Source organism: Camelus bactrianus, chromosome 7 (genome assembly GCF_048773025.1).
Source record: "Camelus bactrianus isolate YW-2024 breed Bactrian camel chromosome 7, ASM4877302v1, whole genome shotgun sequence".
Taxonomy (NCBI): domain Eukaryota; kingdom Metazoa; phylum Chordata; class Mammalia; order Artiodactyla; family Camelidae; genus Camelus; species Camelus bactrianus.
This window is the reverse complement of record NC_133545.1, coordinates 15,935,669-15,956,703: the sequence shown is the minus strand read 5'-3', so window position 1 is coordinate 15,956,703 and position 21,035 is coordinate 15,935,669. Positions and strand designations below refer to the sequence as shown.

Sequence of the window (21,035 nt, the reverse complement as noted above, 5' to 3'; positions counted from 1 at the left end):
CCATCCATCACCAAGATTCCACAAACATAGCATTCTTAAGCAATGACTTTATTTGAAGCATTATCATTTTTAAATGTCATAGTTGGTATCTCAGCTGATACATACAGAACAAGTTCAGTGAGTTTAAAAATATTTTAGTAGAAATTTGGTCAGGATTTTAATTTAGTCCAGGAAATTCAGGGTGCTTCCAAACCAGGCATGTTTTGCTATTAACTGAATAAGGAGAAAAAAACGTTTCATACTTGTATCTCCATTCTTGAGTTCAAAAACTTGTACGTCTGTATCTATTTACACAGCACATTCTCTTCTGGGGGAAATCGTCAAAATATTTTTATAATCTGTTATAATAAAATTCTTAAGTTCTCTCTGTTCTTCATCAGTCTACTGCTTTTAATTCTAATTTGTTATACAGATAAAGTAGAATGGCCCAGTCCAACTGAGATACTTTCCCCATGTAGGTGGAAGGCTGATTCTTTCCAGTCTGTACATAAGCTTGGGAGAAACTAGTTCACACCTGCCATAGGGGCTCCTCAACTACCACTTATATATATGCCATACCTACTTCCTCTGTTGAAACCTTTTATATCTTAAGCACTGGTCATACCTACACCACTCCCATCTCATCCCTGGCTCTTCCCAGGCCTTCCCTTGCACTCTGCTTTCACATCCTCCTACTGTGTTTTGAGGACGTAATATTTACACTCCACTGTGGGAAGTTTTCCTGTGGATCATCTTCAACTTATAGGAAACCTGACCCAGGATTCCCCAGGCAGTAACATGCTTTCTACAATTCTCTCTCATACAGTCTGACTTTCTACTCTCAAAAAAGAATGGGAGGGAAAGCAGGTGGAGAAGAGGCCACAGGGGTTATGAAAGCCAGCCTTCTCTCCACACCCTCCAGCCCTCACGTTAGACATCCATCTACCATCCTTTCTCTGGTTCCCACTCAACATTTCGCAATGAGTGGTCATCATACTGACCACAGTCTCCTAACCTGTCATTCCCTTAACAATACTATACCTGCTCTCTGCCCTCATCAAAATCTAAAATCACTGAGCTCCCTCAACACACTCACACCACTGTTTATTTCCTGCCTTCGTGGACTCTTCTTGATCACAAGATTAGGTATTCCAGTTTTGTCATCTTGAATATCTTTGTGTCCTTTTCTTCTTCACCTTCTAACCAAATTCTCATATTTGCTTTGTCCACTCCTCATGCGTTGTACTGAATCACTGGAACATACCAAACCATATACGTCTGGACTCTCAGATTTTAAAATTTGATCCTTATCTTGACTCAGCAATTCTTAAATTTCTTTTCAGTGCAATTCTAGGCTTATTCTCACAGATTTATTTAATTTCTTTCTTTCTTTCTTTTTTTTTCTGGCTTCCAATTCCACTCTTTCACCCCCATTTTCTCATACATTTACATCCAATAATTACTGGTATGAGCACCTTCATCTGTTCTCATTTTCTCTGATCTCACATTCTCTCTCCTTGATTTTTTCATTGTTCTTACAAACAACAGAGGAAGATATATCCCAGCTCTTAAGTTAAACTCATAACCTAAACTCATCTCAGGAGCCTATCTCCTCCCAGTCCCTACAGAAACCTTTTATTCTACTGATTAGTCTATCTTCTCTTCCACACTACCTACGTCTTCCTCTCAACTGGCTCCGTATGTTCTGCTTTTAAATATTTAGCTAGCTCCCTTACCTTAAAGCAATGTCTTCTAAGATCTACTACCCCTCTAGTTAGCATCTTGTTTTTCTCTTCCCCTTTGTTGCCAAATGTCTTTAGTCAATGATTGCTGCATCCATATCCTTGACATTTCCTCATGAATCCTAGAAATCTGGCTTCCATCTGTATCTTTTTATGAAACATAATATTTTTAAAGATCACCAGAGACCTGGCCAAACCTAAAGGCCTTTTCCTAGATCTCATGCTTTCTGACTTCTAATTCATAATTTCTCCTCCATTCCTACTATTACTATTCTAGTCCAGGCCATCTTATTTGCACTGACTAGCAATGACATACTGGAACTGCTTTCTAACTGGTCCTAATTTCAAGCAAACATATTACCAAATTAATCTCCTTAAAAGGCTACAATTAAGCTATGTCTTTATCAAAGAACATACAGTTCTCTACCACTGACCACATCTGCATTAGGACTAAACTCTCCTTCCTGGTTTTCATTCTTCCTAGTTTTTAAGACTCTTGCACACTTATCCCATATACGACCTGTATTACCTCAGACAAGTCCATCTCCTTACTATCCCTCCCTCCTGACTCCTAGCAGACCACACTAATCTGTGCCTCTGGTTCTTTGTTCAATCTGTTCCCTTTACTGTATCTTCCACTTCATTATTTAATTTCAAGCCATTTATCAAAAGCAAAAAGCCCCACACTTTTTATGAAGCATTTCCCTGAACCTGCTCACAATAACTTCTGTCTTTAACTCCCTTTTTTACTTTTGTATCAGTGAAGTGTCTGATTATTCACTAAACATTTCATGTGTGAATGCCTGCATGTATTACTACCATTTATTCAGCACAAGGAGGCAAGAAGATAGGTACTCATTCAGTTCAAAAGTCTGAGAGGATGGAGACACAGCACTAATAGCAGCAGAACTAGCCTGAAGTCAGATAATTGGCTTGGTTACATATTGGAGAAAAAGACACATATATCACTGTTTTGGGTTATCACCTCTTTATAAAAAAACATTTTTTTCAGTTATTGTGTTTTCAGTTGTATGACACGTATCTCTTAAAGCCAATTAAGCAGATTTGGGAAAGGTACATGATCAAATAAACAAAAAAATCCCAAACCTTACAGCTCAACATAGAACAGCTTTTTGTGTATGCATAAATAACATGGTGGTCTTCATTTTGTAAGATTTCAATGCACCTGCAATTCGTTCCTTTCTCTTGGCTTTCTGAGGCAATGGCTCTGTGGGAGTAGCTCCCTATGGACCTGTATCACAGAAGAAGAGAGCTCTGGCAGTCTTGAAGGTGCTTGGAATACTGTACAAATAGGAGCCGCAACAGTAAAAATGTGCAAACACAACGTATTAAAGTTGTTTTCTTTGAAAGAACATACATACAGAAAGATCTACTTAATTCCCATGACACTAAGAGTAAGAGACATGAGGATACACATGACTGGGAAATACTTAAATTAGAATAATGAATGTATGTCTTTCCTGTTAAGATTTTTTCCAGTCTTTCCAAATTATCATATATTTTAAAATCTCAAGTATTGGTATTCAGTACCCTTTGTTGCCACCGTCAGAGCAATGACTATGAAATGAGTCTGGACTACTATGGCTGTCCATGTGGTTAAAATGTATCAAGAGCTGACCCTATAGAAATAATCGAAATAAAATTGTCACTAGACTTATCCTTGATGCTAGGATCTGTACTTTATTCAACCCTGCATGCCTCAAGACCTAGCTCAGGTCACTACACAGAACAGACACTCAAATATTTAATTAACGTTCTGCTGAAATAAGGGGATAGTATACCAAAGCACCACCTGTAAAAACAAAATGCAACAGTCGAATGAAAAGGAAAGTATTATTAATCAGAAAATATTTTCCAATGAAATCTTTAAAAAAATTAAAAAGAGGCATTTGACAGTCATCATATGATTAAAATCATTCAGTCCAGGTCCCTATTTTCTACAGTGGCACTAAAAACATTTCAAAGCAGCAGTTCTTAATTTTTTTTCCCCTTGGGGGGCGGTGTCACCAAACCCTTTACAAATCTAGTAATTATGAATTTTCTCCCCAGGAAAAAAATGGACAGATGTATATACACAGAACTCGTAACTTTGCAGGTACTTCCAAAGAGTTCTGTACTCCAGGTTAAAAATTCCTGATTTAAGGAAAAGACTAGTTACTCTTTAAAGGTTAAGGATATAAAAGTTGATAAAGTTTCCCTTGAGCATGAGCGATGAGCGATCAATCATGCAGGAATTTATCAAAAACTAATTTGAAGGTTTGAGAATTTCTCATTCTTTACCATCATTTGGTTTCATCAATTTACTTGCAATATGAAGTGGTACTTTCTTTTATGTGTTGCGCAATTTCTTCTGTAGTATAATTATGACTTATATTAAGGCTTCACTTTTTAAAACCATAATATATGAAATATTAAGTAAGCAACACGGTGAAAGTTATTTTTCTAGGCTTACAAGATCTCAGAATTATTTAAATGATAATCTTTAGCTATTCTGTGTGAAAATACCTAAGTTGAAATCTAATTGCCCAAGAAAGTACTTTCCTGATGTGTGTGTGTGTGTGTGTGTGTGTGCGCGCGCGCGCGTGTGTGTGTGTGTGTTTGTGTGTGTGTTTGGCAGGGGATGGGTGAGGTGGATGTATATGGAGCAGGCAAGGAGACAGTTTTGGGATCTAGCAAGTCTGGCAAACTACCTGACAGTTTTGTGGCAATGGCCAGGAATGAGAAAGGAGAGAGAAAGCTACCACAGGAAAGAAGCTTTGTTTAATAGATATTATTTCTCAAAACAGAGAAGTAAATAAATGAGAGCTAACCACCTCTTCAGTCTTTGTAAGAAGACATGAGCGATGAAAGGCTTGCATTGAAGGCTGGAGAAAACTATGCACTAGTAATCCTTATTCCAGGGAGCCCGAGTTTGTCCACAAAGCCCAGGAGCCTCAGCACCACAGGAGACATTAAGTGGATGTCTTGGCCTCTTAAACAGCAAAAGTGAAACCATAATCAACCCATACTAAAAAGAACCCATACTAAAAGGCTTCTGTTTAACAAATCTACAATATTTTATTTCTATTTTCTAAATTTCTTATAATGCTGTCCTAAAGTCACTTCTAAATAGAGATTGTCATTAATGCAGAATTTTATGAAAATAATTTAGATGGTTAGATAATTAGCTGTTTCTACACCTTCGGTTAAACAAATTGAGGGATATCTAAGAACAGATTTTAGTTTACCCACTCTGTCCCATGACAACATCATTTAAGTTGTGTATTATATCTAACAGAAAGTAATCAGACTTTATAGAGAGAAGTAACTTTGAAAACTGCAACTCCAACACAGTATTAATTATCATCTCCTAAAAAGGTGTTTATTATTATTATTATTTTAAATCTCTAAGATTCTTTTTTTGGTATTCATGCTACTCTTCCATTATTTTTAAACTAACTAATGCATACCTTTATCACAATTGTTTTTTGAAACTCTCAAGAAGAGATCGGACTTTTCCCTTTCGTCCCAGATCCTTAATTTAGGCAGAACATGGTCATGTTTTCTGAATCAGCTTTTGTCTAATGCTCAGAACTGAATTCAGTTTATTTCATTATCAGCTTTAAAACTATTTCAAGAAACTGTCTATTATCCCAAAACATCACTTCACATTATATCCCAATAAAGTACTCCACTATTCTCTGTGATTAACTAAAATTACCTATAACAACTTATGTGGCCTAATTTTAGAGGATTCCCAATCTCTTTCTTCCACCTTAGTCTCATTCTGGTCAGGTACTTACAATATAGTTTTATTGCATTTCAATTATTAAACAATGAAATTTCCAAACAAATATCTAACAGAACTACCATTTTTTTTCAATAAAAATGTTACACTACTATGGTTGCTTCTCATGCACAACATTTACTCCACATTCAAGTTTCTGATAAATCAACTGCAATTGAAATTCTATTTCTGAGGCATTTCCTGGTATACTAGGCAGTGCATTAAAAAGAGATTATATTGCATTTAGTTTATAATAATTATTTTTAAGCATCTCTATATAATTAACAACCATTCAAAAAGAAAGTGCAAATGAGAGAACAAAAACAGTTTCTAAGCATGTAATAATAGAGGCTATAAATCCATACAGCTACAAACAGTTGCTGACATCCTTCTGAGCATTAAACGACACCACCGATTATTTTGTTTTGTATGTATTCTTTCTTCTCAAGTATTCAAAGAATGCAACAGACATTATGTTCTTAATTTCCAAATTATTCATGAATATATTAGGATATTACCATTTTTTTCACAAAGCAGAAAACAAGGAACTACTATTGTCTTTGTATATTTTCAATAATAGAGCCAAAAAAAAAAAAAAAAACCAATTCTAGCTAATCTCATCTGGGATCTTAATTAGTACTACAAGTTTATTTGTGTGAGTTAAAAAATAGTATCACTCATGAGAAACAATGCCAAAATTATTATGCTAATAAATTGTGTTAAAGGCCTAATGAAGAAATACTTTAGCAACTATGAGGTAACACACTAGTTGTAGGCATGAGGAACGTTTCTATTGGCTCTTTTGGGTGTATACATTAAATGCAAAATCAGAAAGGAATCATGCAAAAATCCGGTTGCCCATGCAAGCACCCCAGAGTCTAATCCTCTCCTCTCAGTTCTGTTGTCAGGCCACAGTAGTGTGGAGACTTGTAGGCTGCTGTCCTTGTTGTAATGAATGGGAAGAGGCTGACAGTGGCATGGTCGAAACCTTCACCTCTTCTTCCCCTGTGGAAAAGTCAGTCATGGTCTAGTTATGGGTGACTAGATTTGTTAACAGTCCCTTTAAAAATGATTTCAATATTTGGAATATGATACATATATAAAATACATGCTTAATGGTTGGAATGCGGGTGTGAAATAAGACATGAATTTTAAAATATAAACTTATCAAGTACCTAGAAAGTAGTTACACTCCAAACACACCCTTAAATTTAATACTAGGTCAGATTTGAGAGCAAATACAATAGATTTAGAATAATAAATATACAAAAAGAAAAAAAAAAGAGAGACCAGGAAAGCCATTCTTTTCCAAGCCAATTGGACCCCTTAATATATTCAGACACTCCTAATAATAAGTGGTACTTTGTGAAAAAAATTAAAACTAAATTCACAGGAGTGAAAATGTGATTTTTTAAAAGGGAAAAAATGACAAATACGTATTTTAAAAGCAGAAATTATGTTGTTTAGACAACATAAAATATATAAATATTAATTTAGCAAATTATCATATAGCATCTGAAAATTTAATATGCACTTTTGAAGTTATTAGAAAACAGTAAAATGCTAACAATACAATGATCCAATTGACTGAAAGTGAGATGACTACTTCTAGGTCAGAGAACTATACATGAAATAAGGTCAGTTCTCCCACTTACAATAATTATTTGACTACAAGTGACTCGTTTCACACATGATTCAAAATTCAGTCAAGTCACTGTTAAAACAGCTAACTCAGAAACAAAGAACTTTTTAAAAAGTGTCCTTTCAGAAGTAAAATCCTAATGAACAAAAACATCCAGTTTCAAATATTTTTCTAACTATCTTGAAACAACAATGCTTATACACTTAGACTTACTATTATTTGTTTTCCAAATAATTTTTAGCATTATGGATAAAACATTCTTTGAAAAACAAATCAGCAACATTACATTTGGAAAGACAGTTTAACTGATAACGTGAAGAAAAAGACTCCCAGTCTTTAGCACTGGTTATTTCATAGTTTTTCAGTAAACTGGCAAAGATTCTATAAATCCCAAGTACATACCAAGGAGGCTGTGTAAAGGAAATTATAGACTAGAGTTCTTGGTGAGAACATGGTACTCATAAGAACTAAGCAAGAAATTAATTTTCGTCAAGTCAAAAAACTTCATTCTATTTTGTAACTATAGGCCATATCCCTGAGCTGGGCCAAATTGTCCACGAATAGGCACTGTTGACAAAAAGGGACCGCCAAGTGTGTGAGAGCAAAAATCAATTATTGCGGGAAGAAAGCCAAGTTAAAGTAAATACCAGTAATCTTCATTTATGAAGGAGAATATCAATGCTGTAGTGAAAAAACATTTCAGTTACTGAATCTGAGATCTGAGTTTTTATCCTGATTCTACTACTAATTGAATGTATGACTTTTAACAAATTATTTGACCTTTCCGGAACATAGCTTTGCCATTCCTAAAATGAAGGAGTTGAACAAGGTAGTCACTTTTTAGGACAAGAAGTCACTTTTGAAAACAAAAGCACATAGTTCCAATAATAAAAAAAGATCTGAATGGATTTACTGTAACTGCCCACTGATCAAAGTTTTCCCTCAAGAATATTTATTTTAAAAATCCTTCCAAATTTAGCAAACCAGATATGCAGCCAAGAGAATGCTGCTAAAAAGATTTCATTTAATTAAGGAAATAATGAATCTTAAACACAAAAATGTTTTCAATTAGTCAGAGTAAATGGAAACTGCGTTTCTGTCAAACCTCTGGCAACTGTCCTTCCCATGATAGGTTTCAGATATATCAATTTTTAATAACTAACTGAAACAAACCAAAACAAAATTGAATGCAAATATATAAATATAGACATGATATCTGTTATGATACATAGGTGACTAACACCTCTGAGTATTTGCTACCAAAGGTCAGGAACCCCACTCTGCTCTACATATCTAAAGAATAAACATACACACCTTTCCAGTGTTGAGTACTGTCTAAGCATATCTTAAAGTGGCAGGCCTCACAGAAACAGTATGTACTCTCCATTAGGAAGCACTTAACAAACAGCTACCCTGTGTAAGACACCATGATGCTCATTGCAGGACACATTTAACTCAAGCACAACTGAGTTATAACTAGGGGTGGGAGGCAGACATTGTCCACCTATTAAATTGTTTCAAATAATTTAATTAAAATGTACATAGTCTTCCAGAATTTTAGTTTGTCATTTCTAATTGTTACTGAAAATCCTCAGTCATCTGTCTATAATTATAAATTATTCTGTTTGAAGGCTTAGCACATTCAGCTTCCTGAGGTATTTACCAAATATTTACAGGCTATGAAAGGATTTTGCATAACACTTGATAACCATTTTAAGTATTTGGGTACATTAAAACTAAAATTTCCCTGGTCATGAAAGCCTTAAAAATAATCTATAAGAAGCTTAATATAAGTCACCACTTAAATATCAAGCTATTATGCATACTCGAAAACAGAAAATCTGAAATAACAAACTCTCCCCACCTCCCACAAAATACAACGATTCAGAACCTATAGTTGGTGACTTCATTCTTAGAAATTCTGGAAAAAAATGTATTTTATGCTCTATGGTTAAATATATGCTGAAAGAAAGGAATAACCCGAGAAGGCAGGACCATAATTTAGTGCCACACTTTTTCCCATAAGTATCAACTTTAGATAAAGATTTCAAATGACTAACATGAGGACAACTACATTTACAAATCAGTGATTACACATTACCCCTATGGCATTTCCAGAAAGTCTGCTGGCTTGAAATTGGATTAAAACTGCTCTTTTTGTGCTAGTGGACAATATGATAAATATGAAATCAGAAGAAGAAACAATTTATTGAAGATAGCCATGTAATAAATCAAATAAAAGAACACAATGAAGACAGTTAAGAACCAGAGTTCCACAAAGGCATCCTCCTTCCTATAATACGAGGTCCATACTGTTTTGCCTCACTGTCAGAGCTCCCCATCTTCTCATCCATTCTATCTATAAAATACACCTCCTGTTATAGAAGGCAGTTCTATTGCTTCTTAATGTAATGACATACTAAGACCTCTCTCTATGCCTTTATTCAGGAGCTTCCATCAACAAAAAAGGTCTTTCTTTCCCTCCTGTTAACCCAAACCCAGATCAATTCCTATCTCTTCAATGATGCCTCCCCAACAACTTAAAGGTTCCACTGATGTCTCTTGAACTCCAGTGTCATACAGCTACCACTCTCACACATAATCTTATTTTATCTCTTCAGCTACACTGTACAGTACCTGAAAATAGTATCCACATTTTATACTTCTTCTGTATTATCCACATGGCCTAACTCCTTGTTGGGCAAATAGATACCCAAATATTCATGGTAACTGGTTTAATATTTTATTGTTAAATATTTAGAACAATTAGGGGAACTTAACTTTAACTTTTAGTGTAATGATGTTATGAGATACACTACTAGTAATTAAAATGCCACATTTCTAAATGATTACAACAAAGCAAAACAAAACAAAATTACATTCTAATATGCTGTCATGAATGGATGAAAAAAGGAATACCAGGAACCGAACACTTAGTGTTTCACAAGGTCACAAGTGAGTATCATGTAGGAGAGGACTGAAAAAAGTCACTCTTGATTACCTGCTAACTACCATAATCAAATGAACAGATATCATGAGTCCCACCAATGCACAAGCCATTACATTAGGTGCTATCATGTTTATGTAAATTAACTTCACTGGGTCAACTGCTAACTTCACTGTATCAACAGCCACAAACCATACTCTCTTAAGCCACCTACTTGTCTTGAAAATGAAATATTGCTGGTCACAAGGAGAATAGAGCCAAAGAATTGTGATGGATCTCTGTAAATTTATCTACCAATCTTGCTAAAAACAAGAGAACGAACGCCTTGCTGGTAATAGCACATTATTACAATAATGCTGTGCCATGCCATACCGTAAAGGCTATGACATGACAAGGGATAAAAATAAACTTTGTCAATGATGTAACAGAGTGAGGGACTATTCTATTCTACTTTAAAGAATCAAGAGAGAACAAATTCTCTTTTATCAGTCATATCTAAAGCCCAAATTAAATTTTTAAAAACTATGAATCAGAAAGATTCCCTTAGACATAGAAGTCACTTGACCTAATAAATATCACATGGGTCCTTAAAAGCCAAAAGTTCTGAAACCTTCAAGGGTAGCAGTACAAAACCAGAAGTATTATGTTATTACTTAATAGAAACCTAATATTTTCCCCAGAAATAAAAACATGATAGACCAAAAGGGAATATCTCTCTCCTTGAACAGTTTTTTTTTTCACAGAAAGTATACTTATGCATATGTTTGTGAAACATTAATAATGAACGTTCTCAAATATGAAGTACTTTATTAATACACAGCACAGTCTTGATGTGTGTGTGTGTACATGCCTATCAGTCAAAATAAGCAAACTGCCAAAAGGAATTAGAGAGTGGCTTTATCCCTCATGCTCTCACTAATTACCATCTTAAAAATTTTTTTTGAACCAGTTTACTTTTAGAAAGGATATTCAGAAGTCTGACCATAGTGTTGGATTTTATGGCACCAAAATTTCAGAGCCCATTTTTTTCTCATTCTTTTTGCATTTGTATGCCATATGAAAGTTTGGTAACTATTCTATTAAGTAAGATGCTTCCAAGCGATAACTAGGTATAATACTCCACCATCCTTATAAAGCTCAATATTACAAGGCATCCATCTAATTAAAAAATTTTTAGATGATAAAGACTTTTTATCCCTTTGAAATTTCTGAGACTAATGATAAGTACCTTCTGTTATTCAAAAGTTCCCTCCCTACCCACCCAACAACCTGAAGGCATAAGTTATTCACAAATTCCCAAAGGCTATAAATGAACCTACCTGCTATAGGGATCCCTCCCAGACCTGTGTTGTGCTGTGGCGGGAGATTCAAGTCCAAGAAATTACTATTTGAGGTGGGGTTTGCTGTGTGGTTCAAGTGCATGATGCTATTGCGTGGAAAGGCCATCCAAGGATAGCGGGCTGCCTGGCCTGGAAAACTGAATGAATTATAAACCGCTCGGTGCTGCTGAAATTGAGGGAACCTCTGTGGCAAGACTGAAAAGGTACTATTGACAGAGTTGGCATTTGTAGGTGCAGCAGGATGCAGGAATCCAGAGCCTGGACCTTTGGCGGTTGTAGTGTGTGAAGAGGAGTTCTGAAGAGATGTGGGCGAAAGGGAAGGCTGGTCTTGGACTGACAGTTCCTTTTCAATCAGGTCTGCTAAGGCTTTTCGAGTGACATCAAAGGGATCAAAACCCAAGTCATCCTCTGGTTGTTTAGAAGAACCAAAGCCAAATGCTGCTTGCCAGTCTGTAGAGGACGATACTGGGATTGTTTCTGTTGGGAAGAAAATTAGTGATGAGTTTAAAATACATAGCTTACTTTCACACTAACGAAACATCATACTATACGATAAAGGCAAATATATGCAAAATCTATATGATTTCTTAGCACAGTAAGATTGCAAAATTACAAAAGGCCTCATATACTTCTAGCAATGATTACATTAAGTTACAAGCTTCAAAACCTGAATGATATAGACTGATTTTGCTAATCAAAGAAAACAACGTATTACTTGAAATTCAAATTATACTCTCAACTATTCATCATCAAAACCCAGAATAAGTCATTTAAATGAAATAGAGTAATATTAAATGAAATAAAGTTTAAGCCGAATTCAATTAGTAAAGTTTATTTTTATATGTATTTATCAAAGACAAATTATAAATATTTTGAATATGTGCTCTATATACTATAACTTAATGTTAAAAGTATCTATTCAATCTTTCTATATTCTGTAATTATCTTAATTTTATGTCACCCTTCACATTAATGAGAACTTACAATGAATGAAAATGGAAATGGCTCAAAATGCCAAAACATATCTTTTAATATTAACTATCATACTTCTTTGTTAGCTAGCTAGTTTAAATGCAACTATACAAACACGATAAATCTGACTTAAACAGTAAGCCCTTAAAACTTCCTAGAGGAATAAGAATGTGATTATTGGCAAAAATGATCTAACTCTTGATTTCTGGAGAAATCTGTCTATTAAAATATTTAAGTTCTAGGTCATACAACTACTTACCTAATCATCCAATTCCATACAGTCTAAATGTTTACATTTTTATGAAAAGGGGAGTGGGGGAGAAAAAGGATAAAAAGCACATCCAGCAAGGGTCTCATTTTAGTCTGCGTACAGTTACTAATACATGGTAGTACTGTTATGTACCTGATGTGAAGAGGCTCTGTGGCTCTGGTGCTGTAGGCCAGTCACTGGATGTCTGTGGGGAGCTGGGGAAAGGAGGAAGCCCACTTGGGATAGGGTTGGGATGGCGAAAATTGTCTGAGAACAACGACTGTGACTCAGTTACTGCCCCTTCAAAAGGAGACCGTGCACTGTGATTGGATGAACTGATGGGGATGACTGGATTGGATTTTGATAAACCAGGTGGTGGTGAAGGTGTATCACTGTTAGGTATCTGAAATAAAAACGGGAAAGAAAATAATAATCAATATAAGTTTATATATTTTAATAAGCTATCATTTAAAAGGCTTACAAGGAAAGGTATTAGAATAGTGATCTTCAAACTGGGGTATCTGAAGACTTCTTTTTATGAGAGCATAAATTTTCAAAAAAATCCATCAAAAGACTATGTACTCTTTTCTAAAACTGACCTTCCTGAAAAGACTCAAACAGTCTCCTCTTCTTTGCAACCTAATTTCTTGTAATTTAAAATGAAAATATCATTTCTCACTCTCTGGGATCTAACTATGGTATTTTGCCCAAGAGTGAGAACTTTCTGGGAGCCAAACAAAAATTTATTAGAAATATTTAGATTGCTGATGAGAGTGACTAACTCTAACGACTGGATTCCTTGCAAACTAGGTGACTCCCAAAACTTCAGCTTCAAAAAAAGGGGAAGGAAGATCTAATCAAGTAATTTCCAAAATCATCATTAAAAGCAATTTTTATGATAAATCTTAACATGATTCTTAGGTATTTAATTCAGGAGTTCAAAAATTTGAGTGATATTGATATAATATTCTTTCTTCATCTACTTATTTATATGAAGAAAATGTCTCAGCACTTACATTTAGAAAAATGAAGACATGACTAGGATTGCTCCTGATACTTATCTCCTTCTACCAACAGGTAATATCCATCCATGGATACATGACAACTAATTTTAAAATGACCCTATCCACTTCATTAAGAGACAAATTTAGTGTTTATGTTTAATGATTAATTTTTGTTTGTTTGTTTTGGGGAGGATAAGGTTTTTATTTATTTATTTATTTTCAAAGGAGGTACTGGGGATTGAACCTGGGACCTTGTGCATGCTAGGCACACACTCTACCATTGGGCTGTACCCTCTCTCCTAATGATTAATTTTTAATCAAAATCTGTACTATATATACACACACACACACATATATATATGTTATTTTGATCAAATCAATAATATAAATAAAAATTCAGAAGAAATTTGGCATGTGTCAATGGAAATATTTGTTTCCAATTCAAAATTTATATGTGTATTTTTATTGGAGAGAGGTATATGCCTATCAAGCATAAACTATTGCATTAATAAAAAATTCTGTTATGCCAGTAAAATTAAAAATGAGTTCATGGAGACCAAGGAATGAGGTAAAATTTCTGATTGTTAAAGAAGAGCTTGTGTAAATAGATGAGGGAGTAACAAAACATTCTGATATTTAAATCTCTCAGATACTTATTGAAAGTACATTGAGAGAAATAGAAAATTAGAGTTGACAGCAAGGGACAAGAGGAGCATAAGGCAGAGAAACAATTCAAAATCAAGAATTCAGAAGGCATGCTAGTCTGGGACCATTGCATGTAGGGTCATAAAGACCAAGAGTATCAGTGGACTCTATGCACACTAATGTACTGGCACACAGAACAATAACATATGGTCATAATGATAAATTCTAAGTCATCAAGAAATGGTTAAATTACGCTCTATTCTGTGGTGCAAAAGAGGGCTAATTATAATACATTTAACAAAGATGTCCACTAAAAGTGTTTTAGAAGTGTTTCAGGAGTTAAAGTATCTTTCACTATCTAGAAAATTCCTTTGCCTAGAATGTCTTGTTTCAGAGAGTGGAAGATAAATGAACAATACAATATCAAAGTCTCACCTGTTGGGAATTATCACCATTCCCTATGCTGAGAGAATCGGAAGGTTTGTCAACGGGGCTGTAAAAAGAAAAAAAAAAATCAAATCAGAGTAAATTCACTTTTCCACAATAAAAACGCACTCTCCAAAAACCCAGGAAAATAGGTATTTTTACCATCTTAACATTTATAGAAGTACTCTGCTGTAAGACATTAGGTTAGACGTTGAGGACACAAAGAAGTGTAAGATAAAAATCCCTTTCGTTGAGTAACTTACAGTCTAATTACATTCTCCAAAAACAACAGGTAAAACAACAGATTATTTAAAAATAAATACTACTTAAAATGGATAGTAACCCATTATTTAGTTTTGTGTAAATGACAAGTACATTCCCTATTAAAATTCTTGAAATAATACTCACCTATTTTTCTAGGTGTTTAAGGGAGGGCAAAAAAGTTATTGAAATCCACAGGTTCTTAACAGCAATATATTTCTTTTAATACTTCAATATCCTAATTGTGACTCTAGAGAAGGCATATGTACGTGCATACACACACACACGAGACTAACAGAAAGAAACTTCTGTACAAACTATAGACTCAAAAACATTAAAACTTGACTTCCATAAAGAGGAAATGCAGTATTCTCAGTAAAGTAACAGAACTGCCAACTTCAAGTCCGTTTTAACTCATCTGACTTAAAAACAAAACAGAAATCCTTATGAGCATCACAACACTGACCTAGCAAGCTATTTCTATAACTAATTTTAACCCAGCTCATGAAGAAAAAGTATTAGCACCCAAATACTTACACCTGTTTCTGATACAATATTATAGCAAAAAAAATTAAGATCCCCCAAATCTCAAAATTATTTTATTGCCTGCAAATATATACAAAATCACCTTACAAAGAGACAGCTTACTGGTACCACATTAACTTGCTCTAGAAAAATTTAACAAGGGCTAGTACCCAATCTGAATACCAAGTGTATCTTCTGCAGAAACCCTGCCAAGATGCTCTTGGATCTGACAGATAGGGCAGAAATTTACTTGAAGAGCATCTTTACTCACTATTCACAATGTATCAATAAATCAATTCATATTATTAAGTCAGGTGGGTAATACAAATAATTTTAAGATAGAGCTCTGAGCCCACTAAGTTTAAAATATTTGGGGAAACAAGACTGGTGTACACCAACAAATATTAGTCAGTATCAACTATTAAAAGAACTATTTAAACATTAAATGCCTTAACTCTTTAGAAGAAAGAGGAGCCACTTAAAATGGAGCAATTAGAAAAAGTTTCCTAGGGGAGTTCAAATTTAAACAAGTCCTTAAAAAAATGTACACATTAGGAGGAAGAAAAGGAAAAGGGGGGGAAAGCACCAAAGGTAGGAATAGCAAATGTATCAAGAATCAGAAGGTAATAGAAAGAGTTGGGAGAAAGTTAATTAGTTTTGCTAAATAATTGGATGGTTTTAACGGGGGGAGGGGGGGGTAAGGACAGAAAGACAGAGGCCAGACACCAGAGGCCAATGGAAATTTTTGAGCATAGAAATGATTAAAAACAAAGCACTGCTTTGGAAAGATTAATTTGGAGGTGGCATGAAGAACAGATTGAAACATAATTCAGATAATCTGAGATAAATTTGCAACATATTCTTTAAAATTTTTATTGTGATAAAATACACTTGTAAAATTTATCTAGACCACTTTAAAGTGTACACTTTAGTGGTATTAAATACATAACACATGTACCACCAATAACCATCCCCGTAACTTTTAATCTTGTGAAAATGAAATTCTATACCCACTAAAACATTAACTCCTCATTTCCCCCTCCTTCCAGCATCCACCATACACTTGTCTTGATGACTCTGACTACTCTAAATACCTAGGGTGGAGCAGGCGCCATGGGGAATTCCACGTGTGTCATGACTGTTTTTATTTCCAGTGACTAGGCATATACTTCAGTAGCTGTGCTCATTATTTATAACAGGCCCATGTAACAGTTGAGCTAGTCTTCAGCTATGGTTGTTATATAATGAAGCATTTTTGACAAGATTATATATGCTTAATAACAAAGTTATTTTTCTTTAAAAAAAAAGTGGAATCATGGAGTATTTGTGGACTCAGAGTCTTTTTGTGACTAGCTTATTTCACAAACAATAATGTTCTTGAAGTTCATCCATGTTGTTAACATATTGCAGCATGTCCTCCCTAAGGCTGAATGCTACTACACTGTATGTATTTAACACATTTTGCTTGTCCACTCATTGGTCCATGGACACTTAGATTCAGCTACTGTGAGTAATGCTGCTATGACATAGTGTACAAATATCGCTTCAAGACACTGCTTTCAATGCTTCTACATATATACCTAGAAGTGAAATTGATGGATCATATGGTTAATTCTACTTTTAATTTTTAAAAGGAACTTCTATACTATCTTCCATAGTGGCTGTACCATTTTACATTCTCATCAATAGTACACAAGGGCTCCAATTTCCCCACATTCTTTCAAATACCTGTTCTCTGCTTTTTTGATGGTAGTTATGTGGGTGTGAGGAAGCATCTCATTGCAGTTTTGAGTTGCATATCCCTGATGACTGAAAATAGGCGTACAAGATGTTGAACATCTTTTTATATGCTTATTGGCCATTCATATATCTTATCTGGAGAAATGTCTTTTCAAGTCCTTTGCCCATTTTTGAATTGGGTTATTTGACTTTTTTGTTGTTGAGTTTTAAGAGTTTTCTACACATTCTGGTTAATAATCCTTTATCAGATATATGATTTGCAAACACTTTCTCCCATCCTGTGGATTGTGGAGAGTGTCTTTTGATTCAGTTTTTTAAAATTTTCATGAAGTCCAACTTGTCTATTTTTTCTTTTGTTACTTGTACCTTTGATGTCATATCTAAGAAATCACTGCCAAATTCAATGGCATGAAGCTTTTGTCCTTTGTTTTCTTTTAAGGGTCTTTTTTTATTTTTTTTTTTGAGAGGTGGTTGTTTTAGGTCTTAAATTTAGGTCATTGATCCACTCTGAATTAAGTTTTGAATATGGTGTTAGGTAGGGATCCAACTTCATTCTTCTGCATGTGGATATCCAGTTTCCCCAGCACCATTTGTTGAAAAGATTGTCCTTTCCCCATTAAATGGACTGGTCTTGGCATCCTTATCAAAAATCATTTGGCCACGTAAGTGACAGTTTATTTATGGGCTCTCTAGTCTATCTCATTGGTCTATATGTCTATCTCTATGTCAATATCACACTGGTTTTGGAAGTTTTCAAAATCAGGAAGTATGTGTCCTCCAGTTTTGTCTTCTTTTTCAAGATTATTTTGGCTATTCGGGTCCTTTGAGATTTTTCAGATGGGTTTTTTTTTTATCTGCAAAAAAATTTTTTTTTTTTTACATGAATGGGACTGAAGTGTAGATTGCTTTGGGTTGAACTGACATTCTAAATCTTTCAATCCATGGACACAGGATGCGTTTTCACTTATTTATGGTCTTCTTTAATTTCTTTCAGCAATGTTTCAGTTTTCTTGTACAGTCTTACTTCCTTGGTTAATTCCTGTTTTACTCTTTTGATCCTATTGTGAATGAAATTGTTTTTATAATTTGTTTTTCAGTTTGTTCACTGTTCACATGAACACAGAAATGCAAATTAATTTTGTGCATTGACTTTATATCCTGCTACATTGCTAAATTCACTTATTAGTTCTAACAGGTGTGTGTGCATGTCTAACCTTTAGAATTTTCTACACATAAAACCATATAATTTGCAAAAAGAGATAACTTTACTTATTCTTTTCCAATTTAAATACCTCTTCTTTTTCATGGCTAATTGCTATAGCTAGAACATCCAACAATGTATTGAACTGAAGTAGTTAAAGTGAAAAAGTGAGTATCCTTGCCTTGTTTCTCATCTTAGAGAAAAAGGTTTCAGTCTTTCACCATTGAGTACAATGTTCACTGTGGCTTTTCATATGTGGCTTTTACTGTGCTGAAGTAGCTTCTGCTATTCCTAGGTTGTTTCTGTCATGAAAGGTACTTAAATTTGTCAAATGCTTCTTCTGCATCAAGACAATCGTGGTTTTTACCCTACAGTCTGTTGATGTAGCACAGTGCATTGCTTAAGTTTCATACATTAGACCTTCCTTGCACTCTAGGGAGAAATCACACTTGATTATGGTGCATAATCCTTTTAATGTGCTGAATTCTGTTTGCTAGTCTGCTGAGAATACGTGCACCAATGCTCATTAGGGGTCTGAAGTTTTCTTATAGTGCCTTAGGCTTTGGTATCAGGATAATGTTGGCTGGATAGAATGAGTAAGGAAGCATTTCCCTCTCTTCAATTTTTGGGAGAAGTCTGTGAAAGATTGGTATTCATTCTTCTTTAAATATCTGATAGAATTCACCTGTGAAGCTATTAGGTCCAGGACTTTTCTTTGTTAGATTTCTGATTACTAGTTCGATCTAACCGGTTAAAAGTCTATTCATGTTTTCTATTTCTTTGTGACATAGTCTTGGTAGAGTTTGTGTTTCTGGGTATTTGTCCATTTCATCTAGGTTATCCAATTTGTTGGCATACAACTGTTTATAGTACTCTCTTTAATCCTTTTTATTTCTGTAGAATTTGTAGTAGTAAGATTCACATTTCAATTTTTTATGTTACTAATTTGAGACTTCTTTCTTAATCCATCTAGCTAAAGGTTCGTCAATCTTGCTGATTTTTTTGAAGAATCAACTTTTGGTTTCACTGATTTTCTCTGTTGTTTTGCTATTCTCTACTTCATTTATCTCTGCTCTAATCTTTATTATTTCCTTCCTTCTGCTAGCTTTGGGTTAACTTGTTCTTTTTTTAGTTCCTTAGGTTGTCAAGTTAAGATTGTTGACTTGGGATAATTCTTATTGTTTTATATTGTAAGCATGCATTGCTATAGTTTCCCCTTAGCACCACTTTTGCTGCTTTCTGTAAGTTTTGAAATGTTTTCATTTTCATTCATCTGAAGTATTTTCTAATTTCCCTGTGATTTTCTTCTTCGATCCACTAAGTTGTTTAAAAGTGTTGTTTAATTTCCACAATTTTCTGAATTTTCCATTTCCTTTTGTTAAAGATTTCTAACTTCATCCTGTTGTGGTCAGAAAAGACATTTGGTATGATACTCATGTTTTAAAACCTACTGAGACTTAATCTGTGGCCTACCATATAGTCTATCTAGGAAAATGTCCCATGTGCACTTAAGAAGAATGTGAGTTATTATTGTTGGGTACAATGTTCTGTACATGCCTGCTGGATCTACTTAGTTTATTGTGTTGTTTAAATCCTCTCCCTATCTTCTCACAATAATTCTATCCATTATTGTGAGTAGGTTACTGAAGTCTGCAACTATTACTGCAGAATTATTTCTCCCTTTAGTTTTGTCAGTTTTTACTTCATATATTTTGATGGTCATTAGGTATGTAAATGTTTATTACTGTTCTATCTTCTCGCTGTATTGAAACTTTTATTAATATATAATGTCCTTCTTTGTCTCTTGTAATCGTTTTTGATTTAAAGGCTGTTTTGTCTGATACTAGTATAGCCACCCCTGATCTTTTTTGATTCCTCTTAGGTAGTATCTCTTCTCATTCTTTCACTTTCAACCTGTTTGTTGGGTCTACTGTTAGTCTCTTGTACAGTATATAGTGGGATCATGAATTTTTATCCATTCTGCCAATCTGTCTTTTGACTGGAGAAATGAATCCATTTACATTTAACATACTCAGTGATAAGGAGTCATCACGCTATTTGTCTTCTATATGCCTTATAGCTTTTCCTCCTTCATTTCTTGTATTACTGTCTTCTTTTGTGTTTAGTTCATCTTTTTGCAGTGAAATTGTTTACTTACTTTCTCATTTCCTTTTGCATATTTTCTAGAGCTCTTTGTTATCATGGGGATTACATTTAATGTTCTAAAGTTACAACAGTCTAACATAAATTTATACTAATTTAACTTCAATAACATACAAAATAGCTCCATCCCTACCCCTTTTGGTTGTTGATGTCACAAAATTACACCTTATACACTGTTTGCCCCAAAACATAAACTAATAATTCTTTTAAATGCAGTTTCTTAAATTATGTAGAAAACAAGATTTGGAGGTATAAACCAAAGTTATAGTAATACTAGCTTTTACACTAACGTACTGGACCTTAAACGTACATCTCTTAAATCACACGGCATAGTTACAAACCATTGTTACAATAACACTCGCTTTCATAATTGTTCATTTATTTACCTTTATTAAGATCTTTATTTCTCAT

At 34.3% G+C, this 21,035-nt stretch overlaps 1 protein-coding gene across 8 annotated transcripts in view; it reads right to left on the bottom strand.

The window, feature by feature from the left end:
* Positions 1–21,035, bottom strand: part of CNOT4 (CCR4-NOT transcription complex subunit 4) — a 148,111-nt gene that overhangs the window by 44,291 nt on the left and 82,785 nt on the right. For 6 of the 8 annotated variants that reach the window (XR_012508076.1, XM_074366991.1, XM_010947499.3 and 3 more), the window contains exons 8-10: positions 14,744–14,801; positions 12,813–13,062; positions 11,417–11,914 (exon numbers count right to left, since the gene is read on the bottom strand). Coding sequence is in view for 7 of the 8 variants with exons in the window: in XM_074366991.1 (XP_074223092.1) it covers positions 11,417–11,914; positions 12,813–13,062; positions 14,744–14,801 (806 nt within the window). In the remaining variant the exon portion in view is untranslated. Of the gene's footprint in view, positions 1–27; positions 6,514–11,416; positions 11,915–12,812; positions 13,063–14,743; positions 14,802–21,035 lie in introns of those variants that run through there. The other 2 variants (XM_045511005.2, XM_010947504.3) reach the window with 1 other exon arrangement.